The sequence below is a fragment of the Syngnathus floridae genome, chromosome 6, assembly GCF_059516105.1.
Source record: "Syngnathus floridae isolate MCC-2025c chromosome 6, RoL_Sflo_1.0, whole genome shotgun sequence".
NCBI classification, from domain to species: domain Eukaryota; kingdom Metazoa; phylum Chordata; class Actinopteri; order Syngnathiformes; family Syngnathidae; genus Syngnathus; species Syngnathus floridae.
Window position 1 is genome coordinate 8017556 of NC_142418.1, and position 18912 is coordinate 8036467.

At 40.7% G+C, this 18912-nt stretch overlaps 1 protein-coding gene across 5 annotated transcripts in view; it reads left to right on the forward strand.

The window, feature by feature from the left end:
• magi2b (membrane associated guanylate kinase, WW and PDZ domain containing 2b) overlaps positions 1–18912 on the forward strand; it is a 79872-nt gene that overhangs the window by 13536 nt on the left and 47424 nt on the right. For all 5 annotated transcript variants that reach the window (XM_088378330.1, XM_088378328.1, XM_088378324.1 and 2 more), the window contains exon 2: positions 3423–3539. In XM_088378330.1, the coding sequence (XP_088234456.1) occupies positions 3423–3539 (117 nt within the window). The remainder of the gene's footprint in view (positions 1–3422; positions 3540–18912) is intronic.

An 18912-nucleotide genomic window follows, 5' to 3' on the forward strand; every position in this document is an offset into this window, starting at 1 on the left:
ATGGACTGCACAGTCTTTATGTCTTCACATACGGGCGTGTGTGTTAATGTGTGTGTGAGTGGCTCCGAGCGCCTGCATGCATGTGATAAGGTCATTTTCAGTGCGACAGTATGAACCCGCACGCTTTTTGTTTTCTCTCTCTCTCTCTCTCATCCATAAATGACCTTAACACTTAATTGGCTTCATTTGTCTTTTCCATTTGCAGTATGGTGGGCGAGTGGTTAGCATGTCTGCCTCACTGTTGTGAGATTTGGGGGTTGAAATTTGGTCCATTCCACATTCCAAAAACATGCATGTTAGGTCCGTTATGAGACTCCAGATTGTTCGCAGGTATGAATATGAGTAGGAATGGTTGTCTCTAAGTGCCATGAAATTGGCGAGCACCCAGTCTAGGCTGCACCCCAAAGTCAGATGGGCTCCAACTCACCTGTCACTCTAATGAGGAAAAGCACCATAAAACATGTCTGGATGGATGAATTCATTTTTGCTTTTTTTTTTTAACTGTTCCAAGGGCAGCATGGTGACTTAGTAGTTAGCCTGTCTGCCTGGGGTTGAGCTTCTGCATGCGGTTGAGTCTTTCCTATGTGAAGTTTGCATCTGCTTGCACAAGGAGATGTATCGCCCTTGGCATTTCAGAAACATGCATACTAGCTTTATTTTTTAAACAAAATTGCTCCTAAACGTGGATATATGAGTACTATTATTTTTTTATCTGCCCTGCAACTGTTTGGCAATCAATCCAGGGTGTATGTAACATGCATCTCTCCTTAAAAGTCATCTTAGTGTAATGAAATAGAAGACTGAATAGTCTCAAGGTGTAAATGTGAATGATTGTTTGTCAATACATTTCTTGCTGGAAGGAAACAATAGTATAGTCTGGTGCGATATGTCATAAATATGCCTCAAATCAAAAGTTATTGCCACAATTGATTTTATTGTAGTTTTTTTTTGAATGGTTGGGGTAAAAAAAGCCTATTAGGGTTCAATTTATTCTCACCCCTCAATCATGACACCATTTTCAAAATGGCTGTCTTTAGGTTGAATATGCCACATAGTGACCCCTCTATGATGCGCACAATCATAAACTTGGTGTCTTAACTTATATTTTATAGTATAAATAATATTCCGGTAGAGAGCAGATTTATCACTCACAGAGGTTTCATTTTATCAAATCAATATCACACTGCCACATGTATGACTTATGAAATAGAGTTTCTAAATACTTTCATTTCCGAAGCAGGGGAAAAAAAATACAAACCTATGTGACCCTTTGTGAAGAAAAAATTGCCCCCTGAACCTGATAGCGATTTGTGCCACCTTTGGCGTCAATAACTGAACTCAAGGGTTTGCGATAATTGGTCTCCAGTATAATCATCCATGCACTTATAGACGAAAAAGCTTGTAAAATTTCATATTTTCTGGCAGCCAAATCGTTTTTTCAAGATGGCTACCACTTCATTATCCCTTCACTATATACCTGGACATAATCTGAAAGTATAGACGCAAAGTTTGATTGCGTCTAACTGAGACGGGTGTTGTGTTGCATATTGAGTTGGCCAATTTGAAATGATAACATAAAATTGGGTCAAAAGGTGGGAAAAATACAAACGAGCTCGTTTGAACACCAACTAAGGCACAAAAAATCCCCAATGAAATCAGTTTTGGTAATAGTAATGACCAAAATGACTAACAGCACCAGACAAATAGAAACCCAAACAAATTTAGCTCGATTGTCATTGATACCTCCTGCAAATGTGCGGTTCGTGGCATCGTACTTTAAACTTTAGCAAATATTAACAGGCTGTCCGCATTATCTGTCCATGGTCTATATGTCAATGAGGATAAGACGTAGAAATGGATGGGTGTCTTCAACATGAAAAAATGATGATAGACCCCAATTGTTTGGTCTTCAATGAAGACTTTCTTGAGAGATTCCACTGCCCGGACGCCGCTAAAGCCACATGTCGCCGGACGAGAGTTAATCGCAGCGTTAATCTGCGCTGGCCGTTAGCCACGCCGCCGTCAACGCGATGTGGCGGGGAGGTCGCTCGGGTATGCATGAATGAGGAGACGTGTTTGTAAACGCATGCCATGTGACCCTGTGGCTCATGGAGGTGATGGCGAGGCCGCCGTGGTTCTTCTGACTCTGTCTCCTCCTGGTGCTACTTTGGGGATGGCGGCAGGAGGAACTCATCACGGATGATTGACTGCATATGGGGAAAAGGGGTTGGCACGTCTCATCTTTCCATCTATCAAGTGTAAATGGAGTTTTTTCACAAGCAATGTATCCAGCTAGATTGTGTCATAAAGTCGTAGTTATGCAGCTGAGCGTGAATGGCTTTCGCACTCTATATGTGCCCTGCGACTGCCTGGTGACCAATCCAGGGCGTAGTCTGTCTTTCAGTCAGAAGGGATAGGCCCCAGCTCCCCGTGACCCTGAAAAGAATAAGCGCTAGAGAAAATGGAGTTTGAACAATAGTCATTCACAAATAGGCTTAGCACTAATAAAAAATAAATCATGTTTTTATTTAAAGAGTATTAATCATCATTTTCCACAAGAAGAATATGAGGGGAAATGGTCAGGGTTTTTCAGGAAAAAAAAAATCCTCCTGTTTTTTATTCTGAGAAGAAAAAAAATCATAATTAAGAGGTTCAGAGCACAACCTTACAAGTTTAATGTAGCAAACAAAAAAATGTATTTTTATGGAAACACTAATCTTCTTTCAGCTGCTCCAAGTCATACATTTATACAGTAACGGAATTTGATTATTTCCACCAAACGGCACTGATAAGATTGATCGCAGGGGATCTCAGTAACCCTGATTGATGCATTGACAGTTGCGACTTTTGTCCATCATTCGAAAGCAGGACACTTGACTTAGTCCATGCTTTCTGTCCATTGATTCCATAAGCTAGGTGTCATCTTTTGCAGGGTGCTCTGTCCTCTACGGGGCCTTTGTCATTGGAACTGCTGACTTTGCACTTCCCCAAGGGATGGCAAGTTTACACAATTGCCATGATGTGTCAGTGTATTTGTGTGCGTGGGTGTGATTGTGAGTGTGTGCGGCAGTCTTTGTTGTTTTGTCTTTGGTGTCTGAAGCTTTTAACTTGATTGAACCGTGCTCTTATAGCAAGCACACAATTCTGATAAAACTTTAGCACGTACCTTAGTCAAGTCCAATTATGTACTTTTGTGGACTACTTGTAGCCAACTTGTTTGCATGGTGTCACGATTGGCTTTGGAGGGCTGAAGAAGATTTTGAAAAAGGTTGGAAGGTTTGGAAATTTTGAATTTGATCTCATCAGAATTGGATAGCGGACGATGCCCATTGTGCTTCAACATGTTTAAATTGTAGATTTGTATGCATATGATGAGCCATGGGGCCACTCGCAAGCCTTCTCAGCTTTTCTTTTGTTCACAGGGGGGGTTGTTGACAAGGACTTGCGGCACTACCTCAACCTTCGCTTCTCCAAAGGCTCCGTGGACCACGACCACCAGCAGATCATTCGAGACAACCTGTACCTACGCACCGTTCCCTGTGAGTCTCCCTCCTTCACCTCCTCTCAGCATGCATTTGTGCAATTGTCTCTTTTATGACCTTTTTATCGCTCACTTAGATGGATCACCCCTACCCCACCTGCCCATATCATTTCTTTTTCTCCGATTGAGTTTCCCTGCTTGCTGCCCTCAGGATGTGTTGTGCGCCTTCTTCCATTTTTTCACATAACACACAGGCTCTTTTCTATCAGTCTCTCGCCGCGTAGCGCTCCTTCCTTTGCGATCGTCCGGCTGCTGGGCTTTCAGCCTGAGGTTTCCACGGCAACCACGGTTGCATGGATGCTCCAGCCTCTTGTCTAGAGGCTTCTGTTGCATTGCCGCCCCAACCCCCCGTCAGCTAACACACATATACACATGCGCGCGCACACACACACACACACACACACACAACACGCTTAACACACGCTTAGCACACACTTAGCACACTGAAAACATCACTTGGTTGGTACCATGATCCTAATGGGTCTTTTACGTTAACACACACAATGCCTCAAGGCTATATTGCATTGTCGACATTTTTTTTTTCTTTGTGCTTTCTCCCTGCACCTTTTTGGAGGGCGATGTCATTGCTGTCAGCGCACAGCAGCTTGTGAATCAGTTTCAAGGCTGAAACAGGTCCCCGCCTGGCATGACTCTGCAGACGACTAAACTCGTTATATTCCCATTTAATGTGCCATGAGATCATGTTGTGCATGCATAAAGGCTTGATGGAGAAGGAGTGTGAATGCCGGCGTGCAAACATGCTCAATGCGGACGTTCTCTTCTGCATATTTTGATTGGGTTGCATAATGGATTTGATTGTTGTCTTCTTGTTAAGTCAACCATATTCTCAATTTGCAAGTGTTTTGATTGAAAGCCTACCAGTAATGAAAGATAAACCGCAGTGTTTTTAATTTAGAGCTTCAAATTTTTGTTGTTGGGTAATTTTGCATTGGATTATGAAAGTCATAAAATGAAGGAAATAGGGTATTATAAGATGGGGGGAAAAAATCTATAATTTATGCAAAAAGGCTCAATGGAAAAGGAGTGTGAATGCTGGCGTGCAAAATGAAGATTACCAATGTAGAAACTGGGCGAATGAACCAAAAAAACAAGCATCTTGTTTGTTACGTAGCTTTTGCTTTGGTCGTCCATTTTGTCCACACCTTTAAGCCTTTTCCTTGCTCACCAACCCATTGAACCTTGGCTCATACGCCACTTTTCAATTAAATAAAAGCCACGTCTGGCTGTGGAAAGACTCCTCTGTGCGATGTGCGGGTCCAGTTGTGACACCCCCGTAATGAAGTGCCGATCATTTGACAAAGCCCATACAGTGTAATGGAAGATTAGTTCACAGGCGTCCTGTGCCTTACTTTGATTCACATGCTGAATATTTAATTAGCTTCTTAAACATGCCATGTCACACTTGTTCTGCCGCATGACCTTTTGCAGAGGCAGCGGGGCTGCCACCTACGTATGGCCTACTCCATTTTTTCATCAAGCCACTCAGCATTTACATATTACCAAGATATCCTGTAATATACGTATGTTGCCTTTATAATTAATTAATTAGACTGTATTTTTTCTCTCACTGAGGGATGGGCCGTCAATTCACAATAGTCAATCATTTTATGCTACCCGGTAATACCCTATACCGCCTGTTGTTTACAAACATGATGAAAATATTTAGAGAAAATGGATGACAGATAACTAGACCTTCTTCTGTCGCTGCATAATGTGTGCTGTTTGTTGAGCGTGCTGCTCTACCTTCACATGCAAAGGTGTGGATACAGCGATGGCCTGCGGGCCGCTTTGTCGTTTTGCTTGGGAGCGATTGTGAAAATTCGTTTTTCCTGCCCGAGTCGCCACTGCTCTGACCACTATGCTGTCAGTATGCGTCTGTCAGCTTGATGAGCAGACGCCATTCTGCATCATAACATGCTGTCACGCTGAAGGACGTGGGAGGAATTGTATCTGTGCGCGTGTATGTCTGAAAGTCAAACTGCTGCAAGGCTCGCATTCAGGCATCAACAGCTTCATTGTTAATATACAACTCATTGTTGGCTTGAACGTTTTATTGTACTCTATACTGCAAGCAGTAATTCATATATATGAATACCACGAGAGACAAAATGCACACATCCAACACTTAAATCCTGCAGTAAACACGTAAACCTCAAGTTACAATCTATCCTGTTTATAAACAATCGGTGCACAAAATGTTTGTAGAAAACTTTCCTCTGTTTACGTACTACTGTCTCTTGGGTGCACTAACAGTCTTTGCATGGACCAGCGCGTGGGTTTTTGTGCACGATAGGCTCTGTGCATAATGCATTGTTGCAAACTGAAAACTAGTTATCCCTCTATGCTGTTAAGTGGAAAGCACTTGCTTTTGTCTGTAAAAGTTAAGCCTTCGAATACTTGATCATTCAATGTCAAATGCCATTTTGTTTTTGTTACAAAATACAATCAACAGAATGTAGTTTTCTTTAATCAAGCAATGAATTGTTAATGTTGGTGTGATCACAACACTCCTACTACGTACTACTGCTACTACTACTACTACTACTACTACTACTACTACTACTGATCATAATAATATGCTAACAGACTATGCAAAACACTCTAACCCCACATAGATGGGTTGATGAATAGCATTGATAGTTGCGGTGATCTGTTAGCAACAGATATTTGAACACAAATGGTGCATCCAAACATGTAGACAATGCTCACAGTCATGTATTGCGAATTCCAAGGGATATTACTGCAACTTTCTGAGTCACTTCGAGTAGTTGGGCAACTCTTCTTTGTTTGTCTGCATGATTATCATACTGCATCCTAATGGCCAATTAGCACACACTGAAAAGAGCTGCAATTAATTCATCATGATGCACTATTGCAGCAAAATATTAACTTAATGTTAATGGTTTATTATGGTATATTTTCAAGACATACAATGTTAAACGTGTAAAAAACACACAATATAACAATATATGTTATCTTTTTTTAATTTTCGATACAAATGTTTGGAGTCACAGAATGAATTTCAAGGCACCACTATATGTGCCATGGCTCCATAAAGTTGTGTCAGTAGAGGATCTTTTTTTGTTTTTTTAAAGTAAGCGGTGATCAGGTGTCGAGGTCTTGAGGGAGAATGGTACAAGAAGCAATGGCGGTACGGGTGGATGAGCGAGGAAGCACGATAGAGTGATGAGTAAAGCGCAGATGTGTGGAGAAACACAGTGGATGTGTAGCCAATGGGGGTAGATTCCAGGGAGCCTCTAAGTCATTCCCCTGGAGAACCATCTCCCCTCAGCCTACGCGTGGGGGGATCAGTAAAAGGTCTATAAATAGCTGCAACAGTGAGTCGTGCGTTTCCCTTCCGCAGATAGCATATAAATACATGCAGCTTGTCACTTTACATCTGGACGCATACTGGACACCCAGCAGTCTGCGCTGACAGGGAATCCTCCCCATGGAGAGTAGGAGGAGGAAGAGATGAAAGTGATGGAGGAGATGTAGATGTTGCCTGGTAACCTGGCTTGAGTGCTGAAAGAGGCTGTCAAGTAAACGAGATGATCGCAAGGCGGGGGAAACGACACCTTTAACGTCTGATGCTCACAGGGTATTTTTAATGCAGTTAGTAATGTGATGCAGAGTGCTTTCAAGTCCATGTTTACAAAATGGCTTCAATATGTTCCCATGCGGAGTTGCAAAGCAGCACAAACGGCTTTGTATAAACACATAGTGTCAGAATGGTGTGTTTAATATGTTGTTTGTCATGACTAAAAGCCCAGTAGCTTGAATACACAATGGATGAATAATTACTGTTTGCACAAAAGATAATGACACAATAGTTTGTAATACAACACAGTCGACTTGTCTTGAGTTACGAGTTTAATTTATTCCGTGACCAAGCTCTTAATGCGGGTTTAAAAAAATAATCTACCTCCCTCACACGCATGCGTGCACACACACACACACACACACACACACACACACACACACACACACACACACACACACACACACACGTAAACACACGCGGCAAGAGAATCTGTAAGTGACAGTCAATGATCAAGCACATAGTGAATGATCACAAGGGAAGCAAAATGTTAAGATTTTTGTGTAGCCCGATTAACCTTTCAAACAGGATATGTGCACATTTACGCGAAGCTGTAAAACAAATTAATTGTTAAGTGTGGTTAGAATCTCCCCGAAGAGTAATTTCAGTTCAGTGCTGTAGTATATCCCTAAAACTGCACGAAACCAACTTTTTTAACATGGAAAAATCTGCAGTGATATCTCGTAAGCCGGCCTCCAGAATATTATTAGAATCATTGCTCACGACTGACTGAAGCTGGTTTGTAAAGCCAATACGTATTCTTGAGGGAAATATCAAGCTTTAGATGTTAAATCATGCAATATGCATTGCCAAGCTGTAGAAATACACTAAGTGTGCTTGTGCTTAAAACAGCGTGAGAGAAAAAAAATCACCACCATCGAAAATATGTGATTTTCTTTTCTCCATTTAGTAACTTTAACCATGTTTAATTGTGGCTTTAGTATAATAATCTACTTTTCAATTAGGTAACATTTCCCTACTGTATATGTATCACCTGTACTGTACATCAGTGGAGTACTCGTTACTAAAGAAAAGTTCATTGTTGTGTGACATCAGTTATCCTGCATGTGTGTTCGAGCGTGAGCCATGGCCAACAGCAGCGCTTTTTGAGCGAAGTCATCACATTTTTCACATCTAAAGGAGCAGCACAATAACCTTTGAATTGAAGCAAAATGCCAAGCACATTACAAAATTTTGGTTGTTTGAAACATTTGTTGAACATCTTTTATGTGGTGTGTACACACATATCTGAAGCACACTCATCCAGCACTGTCCATGAATTAGAATGTTTTCCCTCTTTGGTCAACAATGTGCTACAGAAAATGCGCAGCCAGCCAGACGGACAGCCGTCGTCTGTACACAAGGCCTTTTGGGTGAACACTCGACATGGCACTCAGTGTCTGATGAATGATTTCCTGATAGAGCGACAGATTTCGCCGCCTTCTCTGTCTGCGTTTGTGCCTCTGTGTGATTACTGCCTCTCAGAACGATCCCTGAAGGTGTCTTTAGTTTCTTCAAGTGACTGTGAGTGGGCCTCGGACATGCATTTCTTATGTTAAGTGTTTGGATGTTGAATTGGAATGATGAGGAATGTGGAAGAAGGGTGCTTTCAGGAGCAAGGACATGGACGCCATGGAGGCGGCGGGAGGTAATTAACTGTGTGAGCGTGGCCAAAGATGCATAAGGGAGAAAGGTGGAGCAGAAACTGAGGGGCAATGGCATGAGGGGCATCTGGGACGGTGTGAGAACCATAACGGGCTATATCAAGTCCAGGTCTGTCGAAGGGTCGATGGAGCGGGCAAACGAATTGAACGTCTTTTTAACAGGTTTGACCAGCCCTTGTTATTGTAGTTATTTGTTTCTTATTTATTATCCTCCACTTTGTTTGTTACTCATGTGCAATGTTCTCTTTTGTACTATTGTATATAGCACCTGAGTTTCCTGAGGGAGCAATCCTAAGGGATGAATGAAGATGAGTCTAAGTCTATAAAACTATCCATTTTAAATGACTGTAAAAAGAACAAGCTACTGTACTTAATGAAAAACTAACAATTGACCTTCAACACTTTATTTATTAACTGATAATTATTATTTTTTATTATTATTGTCATTTATTTCTTACTCAACACTTTATGTATTGCTATGTGCTTTATTTATTTTTCTCTTGTTTGTTTGTTACTCATGTGCAATGTTCTCTTTTGTACTATTTCTGTGTAAGCTACTGGAACCAGAATTTCCTGAGGGAGCAATCTCAAGGGATGAATAAAGTGGAGTCTAAGTCTAAGTCAAGTAAATAATTTGCACCATTAACATGAATTGAAATCATCAGTCAGTTCCAGCCCCACAAGAACACTTTGTTTCATTTTTGAATAAAGAAAAATAGCCTTGCATTGCATAAAAAAACACAGCATAATAAAAGAGATGTAGATTTTGATTAATATGCATTATCAAGAAAGAGTTACAAGAAAGATTTTTTCATATTGGCTTTTATTTGATGAGGAACATTAATATTTAAAAACAACTTGATAAATAATTGGCTAACTTAAGCTGTTCGATACATGTAACTGATTTCAAAAGTAGGATAAACTGATGAAAATTACATGACTTACATGATCTCAAAATTTACCTGAAGATTGTAGTTGCTTATTCTTTTTTATATTGCTTCTATTTTTGCATCTCCCTCAAGCGGTAGCGTATCTACACATAAGATATATTTTTGATTTGCAAACAAAGCAAAAATAAAAATAAGCGAGTGACGACACCCTCCTTGAAAAACAAAGTTACTGTACCGTTTGTATCTTTTCCTGAATTGATTAATCTGTTTCTGTATTTCGTTTTCATGGGCTGAGCCGATGAATGAAAAAGAGTGCTAGACAATGTGCTCTGTGTTCACTCTTTGTGTGGCTGTGTGCGTGTGAAAAATCTCCTTAAAGGGTTGATTTGCCTGCTGGCAAAGTCTCGTTAAAGATGGCTGACACGCTTTGATGTGTTTGTGTGCTCCCTGCAGAGTGACTGGCACTCTGTGTCATTGTTGGTGCTTTGCGTACCAACGAAAACTGCAACAGGAATTATTAGAATGATGGAATATTGAACATAATTGATCTTTTGGGGGTATACATTTCACCCCTGCCTAAGAAAATAGGTCTTGTAAAAATATAACTATGTGAAGTTGCGTGAAAAATTCTGTATGCCATTCATAAAGATAAAACACTTTATATTGCATACTTGGCATTCTTTCATTAATAATTCAATTAGTAGTGAATTTGCGTTGAATAATTAACGCCTAACTAACATCAAGCTGAACGATATGTAAAGTAAGCCAAATGTAATTATAGAGGAATGTGAAAGAGTTACAATCACATAAACTAATGTAGGCAGGACCCCAACTCCACCATATTAATTAGTCCCTATCCGGGAACACCATTTTCTTGTAGTTATTAAGTCATTAAGCACTTTAATGGATGTCAAATTAAAGTTAATTATTCTTTTAAAAGTATATGTCTCAAATATATTTATTTTGTTGAAAATGATTAAAGAACTAGGCAGAATAAATTCATAAATAGACATATTTATATGTGCGAAGTGTATTTATTTCAGCTCTTATCTTGAACCAAGCAGAAACGCAAAAACTGTGCCGATTAAAGAACTGATAGCTTAACGTTTAAAAAAAATGTTATATTAAAATTAATTCATTCACTCATCGTCCGAGATGTTTATCCTCACTAGGGTCGCGGGCATGTCCGAGCCTATCCCAGCTGTCTTAAATTAAATTTTACATTAAATCAAGTAAATAAATATCTGTAGTAAAGACATAAATTAAAGAAACATTTGTGGAAATTGGATTTTTTCCTGTGCCACAGGACAGTGGTTGGGATTCACCTCTTTAAGGCACAGTTATTACTTATGGCTGCTTTGGTATATTCTATTTCTCTCTGTAGCTGTTGGACCAGAAATTGTGAGTTGTTGTTGTTGTGCTCGTTCATATCTGAGCTCTTTCCGAGATCACACTAATGAACAGCTATGTTTGACTCTTGTGACTCTCGCTGAACGCTGACATTTGCTGAAGTCTGCCCTCACCTCCCCTAACAAACACACTTAGGTGCTTTAACATAGTCAAAGATTGGGGGGCTTCTATTTTGGTTCGTGGTTTTTGTTGCCGGTGACATTGCCACTACGTGATGTCTTTTCTGGTGAGTAGCCCTCTGATTCTGGGTGTGAATAACCTCCAGGTGCAAACCCCCTTTTTGGCACCTATGAGTCCGGTTGAGTCCAGCTGAATCCAAATCATTGGAATGGACATTGCACATCTTTTTTTTATCCATCTCAGCTTCTGTTCTATACATTTTCTGTTTGCTGACAGGATTTGGCTTTAGGGCACCTGGCGGGAGAGTCAATGAGCCCGTGTTTGGGCAATTTGGTCAACCCACCAAACTTCCCATTGTGTTAGGTCTTGAAGCCAGTATGCTGCACAGCCCTGCCAGGTGAGACTACGAATTCTGTGTTGTGGTAGGTTGTCCAGGCTTCTACTCGATAAAGCAATGTTGAGATGCTTTCTGACAAAGACAGCAGCGCTTGTTTCGATTTGAAGGTTATTGTCAAACAAATGGGAGCAAAGTTCACCAAAGGCAGAGGCATCATTCAGGCCTGGATGTTACGATCTAGCAAGTTAGCGTCATGATACTGCTAAGGTAGCAGAACTGCTCAATGACCTTGAGGGGTGAGATGTTGCAAGTGAGATACGAGAAAAACTGCTCTTTGTCCATGACTACACATCAAATGGTTTCTATTGTTTTTCAATTAGTCGAAGTACTTGGTCCAATACTCGAGTATTATATCAGTTTCATTTAGTCTCCGATCAATCTGTGATTCCAATAAATCTAAGTCTTGCCGCGAATATTTTCGTTTTGCTGCCATCAGACGATATACTGCATTTCAGTAGGTGCCAGTGCTTGAACTTACTGGGGTGTGCAACCACAACGTTTGATATGCTTCATCTGAAAGATGATGTTCGTGAGGTTGAGGGGAAAAAACAAGTTGAGGAATTGGTGTTCAAAGCACAGTGACATGAGTTTTAGCTGATGCTGTTTACTTGCCCAGCTTTGCGAGTTCCGATTATCTCCACGCACAGATTGGCATCATTGCTGATTTGGGAATTGAAATCACCCATGAGGACGATTTTATCGGATTTAGGGACTGGATGGGGTAGCATCAAAGGACTCATCCAAGCCATCTTTGATGTTTTTTTTTTTTTTTTTTGGTAAAACATCCACACCCACAAATGGATGCCACTCTAAGTGCTTTGTATGTGCAGATCAAAAAACATTTAACAATAATAATCAAAACAATGCATCAGATTTATATAGAGCATTTATACAACCTTGTTAAGTCAAGGTTGAATAAATGCTCAACTAACTTTTCATACATGCGTGTGCTTCGTCACGATGCCAATGTCTGCGTGCGTCAGCACTGCTGACTAATCAAGGAGCTTCTCGCCTTATCAGGGCCGATTTCCTTCACCTAGAAATCCCGGAATTGGGGGGTTTATGATCAATGTCATCCTGAGACACAAAAAGATGCACTCCACGTTTTATGCTTTTAATCTGAATACAAGTGCTAGTTTTTTCTTTGAATCAATATATTTTGCATGCACTGATTGAGGAAATCAAGGCCATCTCTCTGGGTTGATTTTTATCATTTGATTACCTCCAGCAATACGATTATTTTTCCACTGTGTCCATCTTTTAGTACCATTAACTCTTCTTAGCAGAGGACACAGAATTGCTCTGTAATATAAAGCTTGCTTCTAATACAGACTGTCAAAGAAATAAACAGAACTTGTTGATGAGCTAATCATTTGAATCAGGTATGTTGGAGTAGGGAGAGACATAAAACAGGCAGGACCATTGAAATAGTTTTAAAAAGTTGTTGATAAATCACCTGATGTTTACATAGATCTCATAAGTCATAATATGTCATAAGTCTGCACGACTGTCTTAATTCAAACGTAAACCAGGGTATTCAGACAAGCGAAACAATGAATCTCCTTTACTTATTAGTGTATGTGCATTTGTCATACACATTTAGCACAATGTTTGTGCACTCATCCCAAGCAGCGGGATCTTTAGAACCGAGGAAATCCAATGCGACAAGACTATATATTTCTACTTATTCTATAATATGTGTTGACAGAAGCTGCTTCACTTGCTCTTGTCTTTTACTGGATAACACAGCATCTCCATAAAGACTTTAATGACTATCTGTCCTCTGCAAAGACGTTCATAAGCTCTACTCAGTCGTTTTCTACCAGCAGCTCGTAAAACAAGAGACTGTGTCCTTTTTGGTGTGACTACTTTGCACTCGTCTTTAAACATACTGATCATCAAACCCAGTTTGAGGAGTTAACCTCTCCAGAAAAGACTTGAATGTTGAGGTGCTTAAAAGATCATGCCGAGTTATCATATTGTGTGAGGTGAATGATATTTCCACCCGAGTCTGCAGTACAGTAGGTCACAGTTTGGCAATTGGTGCTAGCCTCTTCCAAAATAGTTTTTCATATGTGTACCCAACCCAAGTATAAAACACATTGTTACGCACGATGAGCAGATACACTAGAAAATTATATTTGTTTTCTGTAACTCACTGATGTGTTTGTCTTCCACTAACACTTCCAATTACTTCACTTCAAATGATTCATTTCATTTTTTGCTTTGAGCTGTTTTTCAGAGGAGTAATCACACAGTTAAATGCTGGCATTTTGGAGTCTTGGTTAATCAAGCCTCATAAGAGCACACCTATTTTTTTTCCTCATCATAAGTGGCTCCCTCACATTTTAGAAATCAGTTATAAGGTGTTTAAAATCACTGTGTGTAATGAACTTCATTTTATAAGACCTTTGCATCACAAATTGATCCCTGCTGCTCCACATTGATGACAAAAATATGCTATTAGCTCTTAGCTTTATGCCCACAGTGTCTTTTATACCATAGATGGCCCCTGTGAACTACGACCCCTCTCCCTGCCCTTTCCACTGCCACCTGAGTGAAAGTGCCGACTTTAACACATTGATGTGAATGACTCCGACCTCACCAGAAGTTGTTTGATTAATTGATTGATGAAGGGCACAGCAGGCAGAAAGAGACTTGCAGCAAATATCACACCTCCAGCCAGCAGCGATTATACGTCTATGAATAAAAAGACATCTATAAAAATGAGGAGTCGTGCTATTAGTTTTTTTTTTCCAAAGCTTCCTGGAATGAAAAGACCATGTTGCAGTAACCGTAACTCTAGATATCCTAAAAAAGAAATATAATTTAATTTGCTGGATCTTCGAAACCAACGTCTATTGTCCACTCGACTTGGAGTAAAATTTTGTGGCGCAAAATGTCTCTTTGTGGATCCAGTCGAAATGCTCTACCACACGTTGCCAATACATGGACGTGTTGGCATGTTGTCGCGTGTTGACGTAACAACAGACGCGCCTGATGATCCACCGCCATGCAGCGAGAGGGTTTTGGAGTAGAAATGTGCGTCCTCGAGCATTTGATCGCTCCTTCTGCTGTCACACTTCACTTGTGCTGGCCGAGGGTTGAAGAAACAGGCGGGCCTGGGTAGCTTTTATTTGAATGGGATCATAATGACTTATTTCATTTTCTATGGTCAGTGGCGAGTGGCACATATGATACCCGGGCCTTCATTGGAACATATCTAACCTAATTAAACTCTTAATGGCACTACTACCGCATCTCTACCAATACAAAAATACTATATAACACACAACTGTGCATCAAACCTTTAAATAAAATATATCAAATTCACCAGACATTCTGATTATTAATATGTGCAAATTGCTCAGACCAATCAATTAAATGCTGCTTTCATTGAAGGCCTGCACTTTGAAATCTGATGATTTAAAGAAACATCTGTTGATATTCAGCACGTCCCAACAGTCACAACACACTATTCGCTTTTACAGATGTGAGGCCTTTGACAACTTTGTCTTTGTAAGCTTATCTTTTGCTTGCCCATTGCCACCAGTTGATGTTGCAGCAATTTTGCACAGTTGCCACCTGGCAAGACGTTTTTCTGTCCGCAGCTGCAGCCAAGCACCAGCTTGGGAAGCTTTATGGGTGTAACACTGCTCTAATATGCGATCCAGGTTGATGAGCTTCATAATCTTCTTCTTGAAGCCTTTAAACCACTTGATCACTCCCCAAAAGCACGCATTTAGATACACACCCACTCTCACTCCTCATGGACAAATGAAGGTTTTTGGAGTATGGGACAAAATTGAAAAATACTTGGAGAAAATTCACACAAGAAGCAAAATGGGGTGTGGACCCGTGAACACACCTAGGACCTTTCAATTGTGAAGCATATCTTTAGCCACGAGGTCACACATCAATATTTTGTCCACGGCTATGAAAATATCCAAGCAACTGAATCTTCTGACCACCTTTTATTATGATAATCAGACCATCGATAGTCTATTTTTAGCATCCCCCCTCCTTGCTGCATCTCATCACTGCTTCCTCCATTCCTCTCGCTTCCTGTCTTAATTATACAAACATTCCTCATGCGTGAACATTTTCGCGTTGAGGGGGAGACGCTGCGAGCTGTACCAATGGCACTCTCGGTCTTCAGCTGGCCCTCTCCATTATTCAGTAAAGGTCTTTGTCCTGCCCCAAATCTGACGTCCTAGCTGAGTTATTTTGGTATGGCAGCTCTTTTGGCTTCACTCCTAAATGGAATTTCCTTGTTCGGTTTCTGCGTCCCATCTTATTCAGGCACATACGCTCCCACCTGTTTTAGTTTGAATGTCCTCCTCCCCTCTCCACTTCCACCCAAAGTGGCAGCTCCGACGCTTATGATACAATTTGCATAAGCATGCACCCACTCAATTTTTTTTTTTACATTTTGCTTTCATTTCATGCAGAAGTACAAGTACATAGTGTGAGTTCTTTAGCCACCTCTGACCCATTCACCGCGTCACCTCAGAGAGTTTTGGCCAAGTATTTTTTGGCAAGCAGGCAACTTTTTCTTTGATTAGCAAGAAAATGACATTCAATCAATAGTCAGATGCACTTTTAGCTCTCACTGCAATCTACAGTCATTTTTGTGCAAGTCACTTGAAGCTCCGTAAAGCCACGCAAACAACAACAACAAAGACCAAATTCAGTTAGCCGAGTTGAGTCATCCTGCCAGGATGGCCCTCCAATTATGAATTATAATAATATTTTGGTCTCTTGTTGTGAGTTTATCAAGGTAAGAAAAGAATAATTGTAGTGAATGAGTAAATGTCAAACACATTTTTGGGGAATTTAATGGAAAGTGGGATTCCAATATTAAATGATTGATATACGTGACTCAACGCATCACATCTGCAAGCATATGAATAAGTAATTCAGCCACGCTGTAAAAGAAAAAAAACTAGAATTGCAAAACCGAATGTTGGAAAAGCCAGGGGTGGGGAGCTGTTACAGTGACGATTAAAAACCACACTACCACTAAAGTTTCTCCTAACGGCTGTTCGGATTAGCTATATGGTACTGTCCCATAAGGATTCAGGGTCAGGAAGAGTTGTTTAGAAATTCAGCAATTTTATTCAGGGTTGCATCCAAATATACAGTTTTTTTCCTCTTGGCATTTGTCTTTCTATCCTAGTATGTCTGCACTAAGAATTAGTGGGAGGGGAGGCCATGGACTGGTCATCAGTATTCCGGCAAGCTCTGTCTCCTGTGGTGTGGGTAGCAGAATAATTTGATTGTGATCGTCCTGATCGATAGCTGTGCCTGGCGGAAGGCGGTCTGCCGAGCACACGTCCCCTTCAAGATACATTTTTATTTTGTTCGGGGAATGTACTAAACTTTAATGTACTCAGCTCCATTGCACCGATATTACAGCGCTTTATAAAGGCATTTTATGTGGCGCAAAAAAAAAAAAAAGAATAGCATGGAGAAATAAGCAGAACATCTCCCACCTGAGAATTGCGTGGAATGTGTTTACTGTCCCTGTAATTGAATTTGAAGAAGAGTGACACAAACAAAACCGCTAGAAATCAATAGAGACGTTAAACATACTTGTAGCAGTCACGTGTTCACTTTCGGGCTGTCTGGCTCTGTTCGATTTATGAAATGTAGTCAAACGTCACTAGTGATTTATTTGACTGGTGAACAGTGCACAATCAAGAAAGCTGGCAGACACCCGTCTCCCCAAAACTTGATCACATAATTAGTAAATGGGTCAATATAAAAGTAGCAAACAGAATGCAGAATAAGAGTACCTATTTGTTCCATCAAAAACGCGTTAGAATTCTTTTGCTCTTATCTTTGGATAGCTGGAATGGATTCATGGTATTTTCTGTCATTTTAATAGAGATGGATGATTTATGGACAAGACCAAAAAAAAGTCGCCTTTAGAATAATAAAGTATGTGACTTCCTAGCACTGACACACACATGCATATACACGTACACACACAAACATACAAAGGGCATGATGTCTGTTCCATTACACCTCCACACAAACACACAGGATGCCACACACGCCAAACCTGGGCCCATCAGATCCACTTGGCTTTAGCAGCGTGGGCTTTGCTTCTGACCGTGCACGCACAGCCCGGCCCAGTGGACTCTCCGTTCTTTCATGTGGACTTCACTGGGCTCAAAGTGGACTTGGCTGAAGCGCAAACACAAGCACCTCATTAAGCCCAAAGCTGCCATTAAGGCCCATCACAGAGCCCCGCTGATGGTGCTCTCCGGAGCGTTGGCAGCCTCTAATTGCTCCAAGCCTAAATGCCTCTGCGTTACTGTTGTGTGCACAATATGTGCTGTGTCAGGAGGTTTGAGTTATGCTTGTTTTTAAAAAAAAGAATTAAAAAAAGCCCAGTTGATGTAGTCATTACTGTTTTCTTGCCATATCGCGGATTAAAATGAGTTTTCTCCGTATACTGGCAACATGGATTTAAGAGTCTTACGTTTTCAGTTTAGTATATGTTGCTGCTCTGTGTGTGTGTCATGTAGTTGATGTTTGAAGACTTTTGAAAACATGGCTGTGTTGAGATGTGACTTCAACATGTTCAGTGACCACGCTCATAACAGTTTTTGATATCTTAAATTATTTTTTCCCACTGAAGTGAATAGAAATGTGCCCACCTTAGCCATTTTGGGGCGATATAATACAGATAGATGGATATCCTGTTCATTGAGACCTATTTATGTTATATGATTAGTGGTTATGATGATACTTAAATGGTTTAGTTCAACGGTTTTATCTCGCGTCCATCTATCCATCCATCGACCCCTCCCTCCAACCATCTCTGTACTGCTAAATCTCACAAAGGTCTTATTTGTGGAGAACGGTGAATGAGAGCAGATGCTAAAGAACACTTTAAAAAGTGTGTTTTAGTAAGTTTAATGTGTGTAAAAGAAATTAAACTCACAATTTCAAATACCTTCAAGGTAATCTCTTTGTCTTGGTGATTCACCTGCTTCACTTGCTTCTGGAAGGTGTACAAATGGGTGTCCACTGTGCTGAGAGTCAAGACAGCTCCAAGTTGACTAAGAGGAAGTGAATGATGGTGACTCTCGCTCTGTCTCTTTCCCACTGGCGCGCACTCCCAATTGTGTGAATGGATTTGGCGTTGGCACTTGATAACTTCTGACTCAGCCTCTTGTGTTGCCACTTGTGTTTCCGCTGCCTTCCTGCCTTTTCTTCTCAAGAGGCTTCCCTGACTCCCCCATCTTTTGTCTCTC